Raw genomic sequence first — 16757 nt, 5'->3', positions numbered from 1 at the left:
AGTGGTTGAACACACTGTAAGTTTATAGTTGAAAAACAGGTAAAAATGGAAGACAATAGAGAATGAAAAAGAACGAGAGAAAAGTAAATCACCAATCGCAGCTCCTCCCAACCAATGCAGCCAAGCTCTCAAGCCACACCCTATCCACCTCGTCAAACCCGTCCGGGAGTGCACAATCAACATCAATAATAGCCCTCAGCTGTCCCTCGGAATCCAGCACGGGCACGACAACCTCGCTCCTGCTGTCGGCGTCGCAGGCGATGTGGCCGGGGAACTTGTCGACGTCGGCCACGAGCTGCGTCTGCTTCTGCGCGGCCGCGGCACCGCACACGCCGCGGCCAAACGCGATCGTCTGGCACGCCACCTTGCCCTGGAACGGGCCCAGGATCAGCTGCTGCCGGGTCGCCGATGACGGGTCCAGCGTGTAGAAGCCCGCCCAGTTGACGGCGGAGCTGGGCGAGGGGAGCGAGTGGTATGCGTGCCAGAGGAGGGATGCCGTGTTGGCGAGGTTGCAGACCTTTTTTCCGTTTTGGTAGGTGATTTTGTTAGTGCTAGTTTTGATATAATGCAAGGTCATTATTCTATCTTTTTTTTTTTTTTTTTTTTTTTTTTTTTTTTTTTTTTTTTGTCATCGTGGCTCTTGTTTTACCCAGTTGCGTTGGCCATCAAAAAGCCCTTCTGCCTGTTCGAGAACTTGCTTGTATGCCTCTTCCTTGGTCACATTGGCCCCAAAGTTGGAGGCGTCGGCGTGGACCTGTTGAGTATTTGTAAGTTTTGAGGCTTCAACCGAATCTCATCTGAGAAAGAAGACACAAATACCATTTTTCGCGGTAAAGCGGATTTGTGACTCAAAAAGGCGATGACTGCAAATTTCCAACCTGGAGAAGCAGTTGGATTGATCAAAACAGCGCCTTCCTCGAATGCCGGTATACCAGTTCTTCCGATATACCTAGTCAACAGGACCATATAGCCTCACGCGCAGATAGTAGTAGTGCAAACGGGCTGTGATTATCTCAAAAATTGTTCGTGGATAGTCGATGATTGATGATAAATCACGTCAGGCGGGGAGGAACCACAGTGGACCCCTAACCCTTGTGTTTTGAGATTTCGACTTGCTGCCAAAAGCAATTTGTCCAACCTTAGTCGAGAAAGCCGCCCCTGAATGATGCTTTTTTTTTCTTTCCTTCTCATATATCATGTAAACAAGTTCTGGGGCTGCTCCCCGTCGTTATCGTTGCCTCATCAACGTTTCCCATCGCATCCTGTAGGTCTGTCACAGAACCTAGCCATGGCCGAAATATGCGTACAAAATGAACTAAACAAACCGAAGGCTTTGTACAATCAAACCCAGACACCGTGATAGATCTCAAGCCTGGATATGCCCATAATCAAAAAGGCCTTATTATTCGTTGCCGCAACACTAATTTTAGCTTACCATCAAGGGGTAAATGCTGGAGACGACAGGTATAGGCGTGCTGGGTTCCGCCCAATACCAATATCGTTTCCGACGTAGAAGTGAGCCTGGTTCCGGTAAGTTTGTTCAGCGTCAAGCTCAGACTCCATACCGACCTGCTGATCGGCTTGTTGCGTGGCCTTCGTACTGCAGGCCGTGCCATACATATCCGGCATGAAGATATTTTAGCCTTCTCGGCTGGGCCCCTTAACCTTGACGGGCCGGCTGTTAACACTATAAGCACCTTTCAATAGGTCCCGCAAGCCATCTCTGGCCCGACTAGCTTGCGACTCTGAAGTGGCAGGCCCACGCCATGGCAGCCACCCATGCGATCCCATCGAACCGCCGGTCGCGGAAGCCTCATCCGTCTGGTTCTCGCCAGTAATTACTGCGCCCTCATGCGCAGCAGTAGCATCAGAGACCGCGTAGGTGGTAGTCTGTGGCAAAGCCGGCTCGCTTACCAGCGCCGAAGCAGAGTTGCGCGGTGAGTCAGCCGTGATAATGGCGTGCACGAAGGATGTCGATGCTCTGTTGCGCTGTGAAGCTCCGGCATCTTGCTCGGCCCTTTTTCTGCCCTTGGCTGTGTAACGTGTTTGTGCTGTTCCTGTAGATCCAGCGCCGTCCCTTTCCCTACCCTTCACAGGTTCCGATTTCGTATGGCGATGGCCAACTGACCGCTCTGCCCGACCTCGCACATCCTCGGTCAGCTCATTGGCTGATTTCTTCTTCTGCTTCTCTTTTTCTTCGGATGAGTTCGAGCGGCTGCTAGACATGATTGTCTCGAGCGTACCGTATGCGGCGCTCTTCCTCTTGCCGGCGGCAACTCCGCTTCTTCTTTTCCTATGTGGCCTCGGCGGGACAGCTGCTGATGAAGAGGACGATGCTATGCCACCTCCAACTGCAGAGGACTCATCCCCTTCATCACCAGACCAGCTGGCCTGAAGCGTCGGACCAACGAGCTGATGCGGGCGTCTATTGCCACCGCCACCACGGCTGGAAGGCGGACCACCTGTTCCCCTCCTACCTGGAGCACTGGCACCACTAACAAAGTCGGTACCGGACCCATGTGGCGTTACATGAACCTCGTACTGGTTGGCCAAGCTATATCTGCTGCGAGCGTAAAGCTCTGCAATCTGGTCCAGCGACTTATCCAACTCGTTATGTCGCTGTGCACGTTGAGATTGTATGATGCCCTTCATGGTGAAGGCTTCGGGCGGAGGGTACTTGGGCGGCTCGCTGTTGCTACCGCCGGCCTGAGATGTCGTACCCTGTTCGTCGCTGCTTCCGCCCCACTGCCATGGTAAGGCAAGAGGGAAGCGGCGCTTACTGGGAGGCGGTGGTGGTGGGTGGCGCGGCATGTTAGGTGGTTTGGAAGTCCAGAGGCCGTCCACTACGCCATTCCGGTTCCCAGTACTTTCACTGTGGCCGTTACCGTTGGCAGTTGTGTGGACAGCAGATCCGTTAGTCTGGGGTGGCGGCGGCGGTGGTAGTGGCGTGCGGACCGTGTACGGCCGGCTGCCGCTCCTCGACCCGCGGTAGTAATCCCTCTGGATAGGGCCACTATAGGTGCGCACAATGACAGGCTGTGAGTACGTTGTGCTCTGGGCGCCGGCAGACTTTGTAAGTCGGTGCCGATAGACGTTAGAAGGGTAACTGGTATTGAGTTCCCTAAGCGCGGCGGTGCCGCCGTCGAGCGGTGTTGGCTTGACCTCTGCTTTCAAGGTCGACGATGACCTCGTCGCTGCAGCTCCAAAGAAGAGGGAGAATGGGGACGACGAAGTAGGCGTGGCCCGTCGCAACCCGGACGCGGAGGATGTTAGGGCGGACGAGTGCTGTTGTTGCTGATACTGTCTGGGAAGTGGACCACGGAAGACGAGGCCAGCGGTGTGGTGCACCGAGGCTGAAGCCGATGGGGGTCCTCTGGTTGAGACAAAGGAACGGGCGTGCGAAGACGAAGAAGGGCCACGAGGAGCATGACCGTTGGTGGTGCCGTTACCATTGACCAAGCCGCTGCTGCTGGGGCTTCCCATGCTCGCAGGGCCGGTGGGCTTATGGGAACATCCGTCTGGGCCGCGAGCGTGGGGCCACGTACTTATACTCTGCATGACAGCGGCGGCAACATACAGAGAAAAAAAACTAGTCCGAGAACAAGAGGAAGCCAGCAACGTAAGCGAGGAGGCGATATGCGTGCCTGCGGGTGCGGTTGCACTATGCACGGGACAGAAGGAAGACCAGCTCGGTGAGAAAAGTCGCGCGCGCCTTGACTTGAAGCGGTATCCTCTCGAAGCAGGGGATTCACCAGTAAGAAGGATGGAATTGAGTATTGGACCTTGTCGATAGCAATCTGAGACTCAGGGCGGCTGCTGCTCCTGCCTGCATGGGGATGAGAGACATGGTTCACTCTAATCCGTGGGTTGTTCGTCCCGGAGAGACATTTCTCGGTGCATCGGTCCCCTCTTTTTACTACCGTTCCGAGCTGGGCGGAGAGATGCGAGAGGATAAATGAACAAATAAATATAATGGACCAAAGAAAATGTGGGAAAACACGCTGCGATGCGATGTAATGCGATGCAACCCGGGCTCTGCGTTGTTCAATTCATCAATGTGGGGGAAGGGAACCTGGAAACCAACAAGCTTCTTGGGTGGATATTGATTCTTAGGTTAGGTTGGTTAGGTTTGCTATTGCGAGAGGGAGTAAGATGATTAGGTGCGGATAGATGTACGGTAGACATGAACAGGTGGAGGGTGGGGTGTAACTTTTTCCCCCGGGGATTTGGAGAAACTCGTTTAACAAGAAATAGGTTTGAGATGGAGGTAACAATGAATCAAGTCGACGGATGCGAAAAATTGGAATCTCGAACACAGCCGAAGGGGACCGTTGATCACATTGTCCGCAGACGATGTTTGAAATGGGGGAGCTCTGCTCATTGGCGTCTCGCTGCCAGAAACTTAACTTGGAGTAGCTTTCTGACTGACCTTCGCGTGGCAACCCCTACATATCATTGGCTAGCGCGGGGCAATGCGAGCTGCACGAAGTCGTGGCCGCCCTTCTAAGGGTCGACCAGGGCGGCCGCTTGCTTTTTCGCCCAGCTCCTTCCATCTTGCCATCCTCCATCGCTCCAGTTTCATACCCAGTGCGTCGTATGAGTAGAGGCACCACACGTATAAAATAAAACAAACAAAACAAAACAAAAACCAGTCGACCTAGGTACTATTGGCGATTTATGAAAATGATGCATGCATGCGTGGCCCGGGGGCCGGCACCGGAAAATATTCATTTGTTTCGTGGTATTGAGAGCAGCAGCTCCGCTCCACCACCACACAGCTACGGCGTACGCCGAAGCTCCTTTCTGTGATGCACATCCCGCCTAATCTCTTGCTCTCTGACAATCTGTGATCTTTACCACTTTGACTTCACACCCAAGAGCGGGGATACGTTTGTTGACGTGTACTTACATATTCCGAACCTAGGTACTCCCTAGGCAGTTCTGCTCTTGCATCACCGTCGCCCCTGCATATGTACCAATCCGTTGGTGCTTGGGGGCCTTTTGTTGTTGGCCCGCTGCCTCCGTCCCACTCTTCTCTGGGTCTTCACCGGGATCTCAATTGAAAGCCCGACTGGCAGCAACAGGTCTTCCCCATCTAATATGTGGAATTAAAACATTTTGAAAAAGGCTAGCTTAGCATGATTGAGTATTTAGCTAGGTAGGTAGGTATGTAACCAAGATAGAATTAGACCGAATTCATACACATCTAGACGTATTGATATGAATTCGATTCTCACTCCATGAACCCCGGATCCTTGATCAGATCTGCCAACACAATTACGGAAAGAGCCAGCACAACCTTGAGCAGGGCGGACCCTGGATCGAGAAAAGGGAGTCTTTTGGACGATCACTTAAAAAACAACAGGGCTCTGTCTTTGTTTACTTACCGTATAGTGGTTTTCCTGCCCTCGTCCACCTGACAATCATGCATTCAGCAAAATGACAGTTGCTATTTTCTCTAGGCAAGTACGTAAGACGAGAGACTGCGCCCGCATTAAAGTCAATTGTCCTATTGGTGAACTGTAAATATCATGGAAGGCTCAAACTAAGATTAGTCTCCATCGCCAAGGACCAACAAATCCAAACCGTGCAGTTCCTAATCAAGCAGTGCCCAACAGTTATAAATTCTGTGCCAAACAACGCCGTGATCTTTATCCATTGTAGTTTCCGTTTGGCCCAGAAATCCGTACCATGATTTGAAAGCCCTATAGCATCACTGCCCCGGCCACGACCTACACTTCGTCTTGCCGCCGCATGGCCCCATTTCAACGAGTAGGCTCGACAATGGTTCCGTAACCACCGCCGCCCGACTGCACATTCTCGCTGTAGATGCCTGGCGCGCGACCAGAATGGAAGCGGCCCTCCCTCGCCTGCTCACGGCGATCGTAGTAGACGTACTCGAGATAGAACGCGTGCAGGTGACCGGGGATGTACCTGGCGAGTTTTTCCACACCGCGGAGATCGAATCAGCAAAACTCGTCCCAAGCAGCCACGGGAAGATGGGCCCGTTCTAGGTGAGATGGCGGAGGGAAAAGATGAAGAAAAGGCATACCCTAGGATCGTCAGGCAGATGTTGACAAGAAGGTCGGCGCCGCAGCCGGCTACCATCCAGACTCCGAGAGGTGGGACTGTTGATTTGCAAAGCCAAGGTCAGTTATTTCTTGGCAGCCAAGCTGCACTAATATACTGTACAGTAGATACTGCAGTCCAAGAGCGATGTAGTAAGAGGCTTACAGATGATGGTGATAATCACCATCAAGATCGCTGAAGCGGCACCCATTTTGGCTATTGGTTGTACAGAGATGTATTGTATTGTTTTGCTTTTCGTGATGTTTTTGTGGACGCGACTCTGTCGTATTTTCGTCTGTCTTTTTCGCGAAAGTAGAACAAAGCAAGTAAGAACTGTTTTGACAGAACCGTGCTGCGAAAGAAATGGACGACTACCTTATTCTAAGTTGTGACTACACACTAAGCAAATAAGCTCTCGTATGCCTCCTTTTTGACTCAGACAATTGTGACGCGTTTACAACATCAGATCAGGTGGACTACGTCACCAAGACTATGCGCTGGCTGGCCGGGGCCTCATCCGTAAGGTGATAATGATTGTAGTATCACACGTGACTCTAGGCTTCAACTTAGTACAGGGTAGGCAAGTGCAAGCATATCAGTATGTGCCAACTAGAATAGACGTTGAGCAGAATGGCTAAACCAAACGTCACTTCCCTTGTCTGCAATCAGTGATATCAAGCATGAAAAAAATTTCGCATCAAGATGTCATTGAGGATCAGACATGGTTCCCAAGGTATTTTGCGTAGAAGTGAGTTATTTTGCCGACCTGGTGTAGGAACACCTCGAACCAAGACCTTATAAAACCGCCATGTCTACTGTAATCCAACCCTGTTCAAGTTGTACACATCGTGGCATTACGGTTTAGCAACCGAAACCTGCGAACTCATCATAGCCAACCAGCTTCAAGGTTGGCCTTCTCGTGTGTTTCTTCTCGAGTAGGTGGGTAGCGTTGTGCATCAAGATCTGAAAAAGACTGATTGGCAGAGCGGATAAGCCGTGCTAGGGTCGTCAGCTTCGCGCTGGGCTGTGTTGTGGTTAAGTGTTTTTTTTTTTTTTTTTTTTAACTTGGGAACGTACGAAGTAGCAGTCATCTCCGGGATCCTACCGTTACCCGTTCGACGAAAAGCACTGTTTGCTCGCCAGTCTATATTAGACCGGTTGGGTGACTGAAATAGGGAAACAAAAGCCCTTTGAAGTTGGGACGGGTCCTGTAACTGTTCCCCTGAGCTAACTAGACTCAGGGCTAGGGGCTGGGGTGGCAGGGATACGATCAGACGGTTACGTATAATGTTGAGATTGACAATCACCATTATTTCCACTGTGATCATCTCTGACGGTTAAGCTGGTCTGTAATGCTAGGAGGCGGTCTGTATTGCGGCATCATGATTCATGCTGTTAGCCGTATTCTTCACCTGAGAAGAAATTCGGTAGATGTTAGCGACGGACTGTGTACGGAGTAAGGGCGGGCGAATCATAGCTGTCTAGGATGATGATATTCTTACACTTTCTGTCGAATAACGTATACGGCCATAATGTTAGTGGGCGCATGGACACACCCGACTTTTGTATTTCTGCTGGTTAGGTTAGTTCTGTCAGACGTTGCGAAATTAGAGACCCTTGCACCTTATGAGGCTATATTTGGCTCATGAATAATACGAAGTACTGGCACCAGAGCTCTCCCTCATCTCGTCTTCTGTGACGTAGGACCTGGCGGCTACCAGCGTTTGCTATTCAATCGGCAGTCAATGCAGGTTTAAGTGCAAAAAAACTGGAGCATCAACATGCTGGGACTCGCAAAAGTAAATTGAGATCGAACGCCCTCGCCGCGACGTCTTCCAAGATAGGGAAAAGAAAGGAGGCACCCAAGATATTTGGCATTGGCCTTTATGTTGATTGAAAGCAACCTCACACCGCATGTCCTCGCCGAGGTGACCATGCGAACAGGGTAACATCCAACATATTCCACGCGAAGATGTCAGTGTCATTGCACGGTCCTTTGTGCGCCCTGTATTTACTGTTGATCCCGGAGTCGAGTCGTTTTAATTGCCGATCATCAGGTGTGCATTGTGACATATCTGTGAACATACTAACCGTACCTAATGTAGGTATGCTTCAGTATTGTTGAATTTGAGCTCGTTTGTGGCGTCGGTTGCTTCTTCTTCTTCTTCACTCCACACTTCACATGATGGTGCTTTCTGCTCAGTCAGTCGGCGGTTTCGTCATCATGATTATGCCCTCAGAAGATTTTAGGTTGAGCAGGGTAACAATGGCTGTTGGTGGCTGTCCTCCGCCCATCAGTTTGACCGAATTCGCAATTTGTTTTGGACTGAAGGACGCTAAAAGATCAACCTTTGTTGTTCAAGGACTGCAGTGAAAGAGATTCCCCTTATTTATCGTCCAGGCACAGGCTGTACTGTACTGTAGAGCTATCCAGATCCACACGTGTCCGTACGCGAAGCAGGAAGGCGCACTAGCCAGCGCAAATCCCGTGCCATAATTTAGAGCAGGTTACTGTTGCACGTTGATCTTCCTCCACCCAGCAGTTAACCATCTACCACCCTGGCTTCCATCCCATCTTCGAGAAGACCGCCAGGGCCCGCAAGGGGCTACGCTGTAAATTGCAGAGAGCTGTTGCCGAGCCGCCGGAAATTTAGCCCAGCAGTGTTGAATGGGCCAAATGCGACGGCGCAGGCGGTTGGGAGGGGCCCTGCCCTGGCATTCATGGGCCGGATGTCCACTCGCGTGACAAGCTGGAGGCCATCAGGGGGTTTTTTTTTCTTTTCTTTTTTCAACGTTCTTTGCTACGTGCGTGCTATCGACAGACTACCAAACAAAAAATAGCAGGCAGGTCAGCACCGGCGAGTTGCTAGCAAAGTCGAGTAGCACTGTACAGTATGTGAATGTAGCCAGGTATTCGTAAGGTGCACGGAATAATAGAATGATAGGTGGGCTAGGCAGGCATGAATGTCACTGCAGGACAGGGCTCCCTCTGGCTCTTTCCTTGTTCAGTCCATACTGTACTGTGCCGGCTCACCTCCCCGTCCACTGTTCGGCTTCTTGCCCGCGACCCGAACCCCCAAGAAGCTCCTCGCAACGCAACATCAACGTTGTGTGCAATTGGCTGAAGCCAAGACCAACCTCCAGTTCCTCCACCCCATAACATCTCCCATGGATGCTAGCTAGCACACCCAAATCTAACTTGACCTGCCCTGGTTATTGACAGCCCAAGAAGAGTGTGCTCTAGGGAAGGTGTGGTCCGTTGAACCCGACCCGTTTTCCGCGCGGTCCCTGTCCCCACGCACCACGTCTAGCATTGCAACAGAAAGAAACACGACCACGGCCGGCTTTTTTTTTCTTTGCCTTGTCTGCCTTTTCCCAACGCTCCTTTTTCTACTCGACTCGACTATTGTGTCGCCATCCTCCGCTTGCCACCTCACCCCCCAACGCCTCTCTCTGGCCCCATCTCGTTTTTCTTGCATTAGCACCTAATTCTCAGAGTCGTTGGCGAAGGGTTGCGTTGCGTGCGTGTGCGTTGTGTGTGTGCGCGCGCTGTGCTAGTTTTGTCCTTTTCGTTTGGAAGAAGAAATTCGAGGCCACTCGATTGAAGGCGCTGCTTGCCTGCCACGCATTTCTGGGTCCCTACTGTTCATTCATTTGCTTGACGTTCCAAGCCTGAAATTCCCGACTTCCGACTGGCCCTGCTGCAAACCCAGCTTTTGGAGCTTCGTCCTGCCAACGTTGTCGTTTTGGTCAATTTCCATAACCTCCCTTAGCCTTGCGCATTGGCATTGCTTGGTGTTTGGACGCTTTTATTTAGTCACCCGACCGGACCTTGTTTAAATCAGCAGAAAGAGGCCTGCGTACAGTCAGTCATTTACTCAACTTTTTTTTTGGTCCCTTTTTTTCCGCCTCAGGTTTCTCTTTTTTTCTTTTGCGCTTCACCAGCTTTGCTGGGCTACTTTACCGAGCCGCGCCGTACCTGCAACGACATAAAAGACCACAAGGGGGTTGGGGGATTTTGGAGTTAACGTCAAAATCACCACGAATGACAGTCTCGAGCGACCTTGAACAAGAACACCGGACCTGCCCACTCGGTATCGATTGCTCCGGCCGGCCATAATGGCAAACCCGCAAGGCATGCAGACGCCTCTCTCGGTGGACCGCTACGTGGTCCTTCACGCCGCCACTACTTGCGACGAGCACGGAGTCTACGTGACAAAGGATTCGGCCGAGGTTATAGAGCTTGGTTGGATTCTTTTGGACGCCAAGACTCTTGAGGAGGTGAGACGAGGTTTCTTCACAACTATAGTTTGCAGGGCTAGTATCTGACAGGGAGTTTCACAGCTACACCACGAGAGTGTTCTCGTCAAGCCTGTCAACACACCGATAACCCCTCTTTGCAGTAAGTTAATCAACGCTTTGGCGCGCTCTCCATCTCACCACAGAGCTCTCCGGGACACCATGGCTATTGTGGTACATTCATTGAAGGAGAGAGCGGGACATGCATCACGTCACTGCGATTCGGCTTTACTGACAATTAACTTTGTTCATGCATATAGCTAGCCTGACGACTTTGACTTGGGAACATGTGCGTAACGCAGGCACTTTCCGCGACGCAATTAATCGTTTCGACGCGTTTGCCTCGGAGCACCTGACGTCGCAGAACCTCGATTTCGTTTTTGTCACATTTGAGGCTTGGGATCTCCGTGTGCAGCTCCCCAGGGAAGCACGAGACAAGTCTGTGGTCCTGCCACCGTATTTGCAACACTCCCGTACTTTCGACCTGCGAACCGAATACCAACGATGGCTTCAGCACCACCCCGAGGCGTTGACATTCGCCACGAGCACCTTGACCAACATATGTGCCGCGTTGGAAGTAGAGGCGGTGCAGTCGAGCGCCCCCATAAAACACAACCTGCCCTTTCATCTCCAGGCGTTGGCTCCGGCCTCGCCGAGGCGCGCTATGGATGAGGCCATCACACTCGCCCGCGTGCTGCGTGGCCTGATCAGGAAATCGCAACCTTTGCAGGATCACCCGGATGTTTTGACGAGGCCTCTCGATGCTCGCGCTGACGTCCGCGCATTTCTTTCGGAGCGAAGTAAGGTTCTGCACATGTCAGGACTTCCTCACGACACCACCCAGTCGGAATTGGAGAGCTGGTTCACCCAATTTGGTGGACGTCCCATTGCTTTCTGGACACTGCGAACCCCAGAACAACACAAGCCTACTGGCACGGGATTCGCCGTTTTCTCCTCGCACGAAGAAGTATGTTTTGGAAGCTCTGTCGATCTACAGTCGGCCATTTGCCTACAACGTATAGTCTGGATGAAACTAACATGAACTGTCATACAGGCCGCTGAAAGCCTCTGCATGAATGGTAGAGCTCTGAACGAAAAGGCCATTGAGGTGTCACCCTCATCCAGCCGTGTACTTGACCGCGCGGCAGAGATTCTCACACCCTTCCCACCCAGTAAGAACCGGCCGCGTCCTGGCGACTGGACTTGCCCGTCCTGCGGCTTCTCTAACTTCCAACGGCGGACGGCTTGCTTCCGGTGCTCGTACCCGGCCGGTAACAATGGACCTGCAGGTGGTGACATGGGTTACGGATATGGAGGAGGTGGTGGCGGCGGCGGCTATGGCCCTCCGGCTCTGATGCCACCGCCTCAGCACCATGTTGGTCACCACGGGCCTATGCATGGAGGTGGTCGTATGGGTGGCGGTGGCGGCGTCGTTCCCTTCCGTGCGGGTGACTGGAAGTGTGGCAACGAAATTTGCGGATACCACAACTTCGCCAAGAACGTCTGCTGTCTGCGATGTGGTGCAAGCCGTGCCACAGCTGCCGTTGTCGGTGACTCGGGCTACCCTTCGCCCATGGTCGAGCCGCCCTCAAACTACATGAGCCCTGCCTCGATGGGAGGCCCTACTCCTGGTGGTCCAGGCCCGTTCTCAGGTGGTGGTGCTGGTTATCAATCTGGCGGTAACTACGGTCAACCATATGGTGGCCCGCCGAGCACATATGCTCTGCCGTCCGGCCTCGCTGGCGGTGGCGCTCCGTATCCGTCCCTGAACACCCATTTTACTCCCGCTCCTGGCATTCACTCTGCTGGACCCTTTGACAGTCGCGCTGCCGAGGCGGCATTTCAGTCGGCATCCAACGGACCTGCTTCTGCGGGGCCTGGTCCTTCAAGCTTTTACGGCCATAACGAGAACGATCCCTTTGCCTTCCTGTCATCCGGAATGGGAAGCCTGAGCGTCAACGCAAACGACTCGAGGCAGAACGGAAGCGGTGCGCCTCCAAGCAAGTCGCCCGCGTAAGATCAACATTTCTCCGAGTTTCCTAAGCAGGATATGGAAGTTGGAAACGGCCTTACCTAATCTGCTACACACCATACAAGACCAGAGTTCTTCCACAAAAATACGACGCATCTTTCGATCGGCCTAGGGATCCTCATTTATACACTTTTCTTCTCATTTTGTTTTGTATCTTGTCCTCTTCTGCTTCTCTTCATCAACTGGGGTGCAGCTACTTGGAAGCATGCAAAGCACATAGAAGAAGACGCATCTTGCGATTTATTTGCCTACCAAGTTTGGACCATTTTCTTTCTACCCTCAACCGTTACATCAGCGGGTACAAGCTTACTGCGAAGGCCAACATCAAACCGCACTCTTATCTACGCCGACCGTTTATTGATTTATTTGGTTTATTTGATTTTCTTTTTCTTTTTCTCTTTTTACACTTACACACATCCCCTCTCACATATCTCTTGAGATCGTACATTTCACTTGTCACACAAAGCAACATACGGAGGGCCACAGCTTGGTGTCGGGGGCGGTGATTTTCTTGTCATTTTGTTCTGCTGTTTCATCAATCTATTGGCGAATGATATCTTTGGCGGGCGGGGAGCACCGGGGCGGAGGCCGGCTGGTCGGTACTTTTTCATAGGGTTTTGGCATTTGCGCAATCAGGCATTACTCAGACAAAGGATGGAATGGGCGGGTATTTTTTTGGCTGGCGTCCATTGAGTAAAACAGACTGTGAATTTTGTTCGGTGCTCTTGGTGGGGGAGAAGGAAAGACAAAAACATATCGTACATCTCTGCAACACTGTTGTCTCCCTTTATCCTGTTCGTCAAATTCAAAGTCCCACTTCCCGTGAGAAGGAAATAGCAGAGTGTGTGTTCTGATAATAGAAATAGGGGAGTGACGGAAAAGGGGCTAAAGAAAAGTTTCGGAAAAGGTCTTTGCAAGCCTCAAGGGATGGGCTAGCAAAAAAAAAGAAGAGGGGGTTCAACGAACCTTGTGGCCTTCAATATTATGGTTTTCCAGGGAGGATTGGTTTTATTTTTCTGTTTCGGCGACGACATTTTTCTCCGCTAAGTCTTTAATATTCTTGCTGTCAGTCGCGTTGTTTTCAGCTTATCACGTTTGTCCCAATTACAGTCCAGAATTTCCCGAGATGTGCATGCGCTCCTACTCCTAATGATGATGCTTTCCACGTTTTCCATATTCCTTCTGCTCTGGCAATGAGTTGTTCGTCACTGATCCCCGCCCGGGTTTATCAAGAAAAGGTATGACCTGGAGCGTCATGAGCAAAACATGAGTGATGATCAGGACACCAAGGTTTTTCTCTGTATGCTCTGGACGACACTAAAAACGAATTACTATACTGATTGGGTATCTATGGTGGTCAGTTTCATTCGTTATCGTTATCAAAAACTTACACCCTTTTGAGCAACCTTTGCTGCTTTTACACAGTCCTAGCCTCGCTTACACAGCAAGCGCATCAGTCCGTCCGCTGCCTTTTGCTTTCCGAATCCTCACCCTCTGCCCCATTCTGCTGTCCATTCCGGCCTTCTTGACCGTTCGCCGCCGCCGGCTGCTCAGCCCCTGAAACTTCATCCCTGCCCCTTACGCGGCCGGCGCCCTCGCCCAGCTCGCCGCTAATACCCTCTTCGGCATCATACTCCTCGCCGCCGATCCAGTTCCCGTCCTCGTCGAAAAACTCGTTGACATTGTCGGCTGTGATCCAACCCGAGCTTCCGGGCATGGCGGGCGGCAGGCCGCCGTCGCTAACGCCCCTGAAGATACCCGATCCCGGCTCGAAGCCGGCGGCCGACTCAAATACTATCCTATCTTCGTCCTCGTCGTCATCATCGGCGTCGGCGGGGTCAGGGTGCAGCTCGGCGCAGGCGGATATGGCGGCGAACAGAGCCGGGGTTGACTCAGTGGTCGGCGCCGCGGGGATGATGGTCAGCTCGACCGTGTTGAAGTCGTCGTCGTCGGCGCCGCCGCTGGCCTGCAGGTCCAGCTGCATGTAGACGGCTGATGTTGCTCCTGCTGTCGGCGACGGCGCAGCCGGTGGTGGTGTGAGGGTCTTGACGGCATGGATGCCGATTTGGGGATAGGGGATCTGTACCCCGACTGTGGCGTCTTGGCTGAAGAGTGTGAGTGTCCTGTGGGGTGTTGGTGCAAGGACACGTGGTTAGCAAGTTAGGGATCTGGACGGCGTGTGCTGTTTTTCAGCAAGACGGCTTCTCTTACGAGGAATTGACAAAGACGTCAACGGTTTGCTCAACGGTCACCTCAGTGTCGTCGTCGCTTCCCGCCGCCGCATCTGCAGTCCTGAATATCGGCAGGCTACGTTTCTGCGACGCAGGGACTAGGACTGTTGCGGATGCGGCGTGGTAGTGCAGGACGGGCTTGCCGCCAAAGAAGGTGGCCGGGGTGCGCTCCTGGTGCTCCGCGAGTGGGGTGAAGTCGTCCACCTTGGGCGGCGTGTGTATTGTTGTGAGGACGGTCGGGCTTTCCATATTTGGTGGTGCAGCTATGCTTTTCGATTGAACGGTCAGGGGTAAGCAGAGTGGTTGGTTGCGAGCTTGTTGCGCAAATAGATCTTGTTTTATTTGCAAAGTACACAAGCAGAAGTTTTGGTTGTGGTGAGTTTGGCGGGGCAACAGCGCCGCAAGTTTGGAGCTTCCTCGACACGATTAGCATGCAATTGGCAATGGGAGCTCTTATCGGGTCAATTTAGCTTTTATCGCCATGTGACATCGGGAGTATCCGCCCCGCCATCTGTGGGGAAATCCCCATGATTCATTCAATCACGTCCAAGTGTACAAGTAGGTGTCAACCTCCACTAGGATCAACCAATTCCGGAAGCATCATATGCTTCTTGTCCTAGGTGAACGTTTTTACGGCGAGCTTTTCAACAAGGTCAAACCTCTGATCAACACGGGTTGGAGAACAAAATTAAGCAACTTTGCATCCACGTCACATTGCCCACTATCGCCATGAATAGCAGTCAGTCCTCCCCGACCTCCACAACGAACAATAACCTCGTATCCGACTAACAAAAACTATGCATTCCAGGATCCCACCCCCTGCTAGAGCAGGTGCCGCTCACCGTGTCACCCTTTATTAAACTCCCACAGGCGACAACGCTCCCATATACCTACCGCGCCATGCCCTCATCGCTACCGCCCTCATCCACCGGCGGCAACCCGAGTGCCGACGACCACCAGCAACAGACCGACAAGCCACGTTACGTCGTCTCGGGGACGGGGCACGCCGCGCACCCGGACGACATCGTGGCGTCGTGCCGCGCGCTGCAGGCCCACGTGGCCAAGCTGCAGGCCGACGCCGAGGCTGAGTTGCGAGAGCTTGAAGAGCGGATCCGCGCGCGCGAGCTAGCCGAGAAGAGGCGCGTCGCGCCCGGCTGGCTCGACAGTGAGGCCAGGATTCTCGAGCCGGAGAGGAAGCTGGCTGATGGGATGGAAGGGTTGAGCTTGCGTCCTGGGCCCGGACCTGGGCAGGAGGACGGGCCGAGCGAGATGGCGGCGCCGGATCATGATGACCCTGGGGCTGAGCTTGATCGCGTATTTGGGGGCAAGTGATGAGGGTCCCTGCGATGTTTGTGGACGTCGAAAGGTTTTTACTTTGCACAGAACGGGGTGTGAAGTATCGCCTTGTCTTTCATTGCTAGGCCTGGTCGCGGCTCGAAAGCGATAACATTGCACATGATGGCTTTGACAACTAGCTCAGGACTCTGCAGCTCTTCCCCACAGTTGCATTTGGGTTATGGCCTGACACTGGCTGTCTACACCCTCCAACTATTGCGTCCAAAGCGATATTTGCGAGTTAGTGGCTTCCCGTTTTGACTACATGCTATCCAGATAATCGCGACAAGCAATCTCTGTGGTCAAAATTGAGAAGAGCTACCGGCAAGATCAGTTGCTATCTCGTTGAGGATGGCTTCTGCAAATCGTGAGCGAAATTGTTGCACATGACTTGGACGATTGACGCCGCTTTAAGGACGAAATTGGAGGTATATCTGTCAGTTTATGGAGAACAACTGGGCAGATAACAGGAAAATATGTTCTTCATGGCAGTGTACGATGGTGCTTTTTGGTTCGGAAAGTCTTCAACAGCGCCACTTAGATAATATTCGATCAGTGGTGGAATGATTGCGGCTCTTTTCATCCGCCTTCACATCAGACAGGTGTCAGAGTTCCTGTGCACTAGCCAAGGCGCTTGAGAAAAGGGGGAAAGGGGTGGCCTTCTGTAATGTACACTAATCCGATACCAGTGTTCTAGTTCTACCTTGTATATTAATAAGATTGCCAACGTATTCTCCAACGTCACTAATTAGGTCGGTCTAAAATTCAATCCAATTCGATTCAAGGGACGT

General features: G+C 52.3%; 6 protein-coding genes across 6 annotated transcripts; 2 read left to right on the top strand and 4 right to left on the bottom strand.

The window, feature by feature from the left end:
* Positions 1 to 88: 88 nt before the first annotated feature.
* On the bottom strand, positions 89 to 822 carry MGG_07330 (uncharacterized protein; the record flags this gene model as incomplete). Its single annotated transcript, XM_003715517.1, has 3 exons — positions 89 to 517; positions 650 to 754; positions 820 to 822. The coding sequence occupies 3 exons, from the start codon at positions 820 to 822 to the stop codon at positions 89 to 91; spliced, it is 537 nt and encodes a 178-aa protein (XP_003715565.1).
* An 816-nt stretch (positions 823 to 1638) lies between these two features.
* On the bottom strand, positions 1639 to 3558 carry MGG_07329 (uncharacterized protein; the record flags this gene model as incomplete). The annotated part of the gene is made up of 1 exon (XM_003715516.1): positions 1639 to 3558. One exon carries the CDS (start codon positions 3556 to 3558, stop codon positions 1639 to 1641), a length of 1920 nt encoding a protein of 639 aa, XP_003715564.1.
* Positions 3559 to 5448: 1890 nt separating this feature from the next.
* Positions 5449 to 6530, bottom strand: MGG_07328 (uncharacterized protein). Its single transcript, XM_003715515.1, has 3 exons — positions 6235 to 6530; positions 6053 to 6128; positions 5449 to 5934 (listed from the first exon to the last, which is right to left on the bottom strand). The coding sequence occupies exons 1-3, from the start codon at positions 6278 to 6280 to the stop codon at positions 5766 to 5768; spliced, it is 291 nt and encodes a 96-aa protein (XP_003715563.1). The 5' UTR covers positions 6281 to 6530; the 3' UTR covers positions 5449 to 5765.
* Positions 6531 to 9175: 2645 nt separating this feature from the next.
* Positions 9176 to 13564, top strand: MGG_07327 (asparagine-rich protein). The gene is made up of 5 exons (XM_003715514.1): positions 9176 to 9934; positions 10122 to 10350; positions 10414 to 10471; positions 10629 to 11335; positions 11423 to 13564. Exons 2-5 carry the CDS (start codon positions 10189 to 10191, stop codon positions 12383 to 12385), a joined length of 1890 nt encoding a protein of 629 aa, XP_003715562.1. The 5' UTR covers positions 9176 to 9934; positions 10122 to 10188; the 3' UTR covers positions 12386 to 13564.
* On the bottom strand, positions 13338 to 15041 carry MGG_07326 (uncharacterized protein). Its single transcript, XM_003715513.1, has 2 exons — positions 14612 to 15041; positions 13338 to 14523 (listed from the first exon to the last, which is right to left on the bottom strand). Exons 1-2 carry the CDS (start codon positions 14878 to 14880, stop codon positions 13854 to 13856), a joined length of 939 nt encoding a protein of 312 aa, XP_003715561.1. The 5' UTR covers positions 14881 to 15041; the 3' UTR covers positions 13338 to 13853.
* Positions 15042 to 15186: 145 nt separating this feature from the next.
* On the top strand, positions 15187 to 16752 carry MGG_07325 (uncharacterized protein). Its single transcript, XM_003715512.1, has 2 exons — positions 15187 to 15370; positions 15440 to 16752. The coding sequence occupies exons 1-2, from the start codon at positions 15361 to 15363 to the stop codon at positions 15961 to 15963; spliced, it is 534 nt and encodes a 177-aa protein (XP_003715560.1). The 5' UTR covers positions 15187 to 15360; the 3' UTR covers positions 15964 to 16752.
* Positions 16753 to 16757: the final 5 nt, after the last annotated feature.

This window comes from Pyricularia oryzae, chromosome 2 (genome assembly GCF_000002495.2).
Source record: "Pyricularia oryzae 70-15 chromosome 2, whole genome shotgun sequence".
Taxonomy (NCBI): domain Eukaryota; kingdom Fungi; phylum Ascomycota; class Sordariomycetes; order Magnaporthales; family Pyriculariaceae; genus Pyricularia; species Pyricularia oryzae.
This window is presented reverse-complemented; position numbering and strand designations above follow the sequence as displayed.

What these genes read in the sequence shown, in the direction of transcription:
- MGG_07326 (XM_003715513.1), bottom strand. Translation starts at nt 14,880, where the DNA reads ATGGAAAGCCCGACCGTCCTCACAACAATACACACGCCGCCCAAGGTG. An exon ending in GACGTCTTTGTCAATTCCTC is followed by an intron (nt 14,524 to 14,611) that starts GTAAGAGAAGCC and finishes AACACCCCACAG; the next exon opens with GACACTCACACTCTTCAGCC.
- MGG_07328 (XM_003715515.1), bottom strand. Translation starts at nt 6,280, where the DNA reads ATGGGTGCCGCTTCAGCGATCTTGATGGTGATTATCACCATCATCT. An exon ending in GGTGATTATCACCATCATCT is followed by an intron (nt 6,129 to 6,234) that starts GTAAGCCTCTTA and finishes GCAAATCAACAG; the next exon opens with TCCCACCTCTCGGAGTCTGG. An exon ending in ATCTGCCTGACGATCCTAGG is followed by an intron (nt 5,935 to 6,052) that starts GTATGCCTTTTC and finishes AAAACTCGCCAG; the next exon opens with GTACATCCCCGGTCACCTGC.
- MGG_07327 (XM_003715514.1), top strand. Translation starts at nt 10,189, where the DNA reads ATGGCAAACCCGCAAGGCATGCAGACGCCTCTCTCGGTGGACCGCTAC. An exon ending in ACGCCAAGACTCTTGAGGAG is followed by an intron (nt 10,351 to 10,413) that starts GTGAGACGAGGT and finishes GGAGTTTCACAG; the next exon opens with CTACACCACGAGAGTGTTCT. An exon ending in ACCGATAACCCCTCTTTGCA is followed by an intron (nt 10,472 to 10,628) that starts GTAAGTTAATCA and finishes TCATGCATATAG; the next exon opens with CTAGCCTGACGACTTTGACT.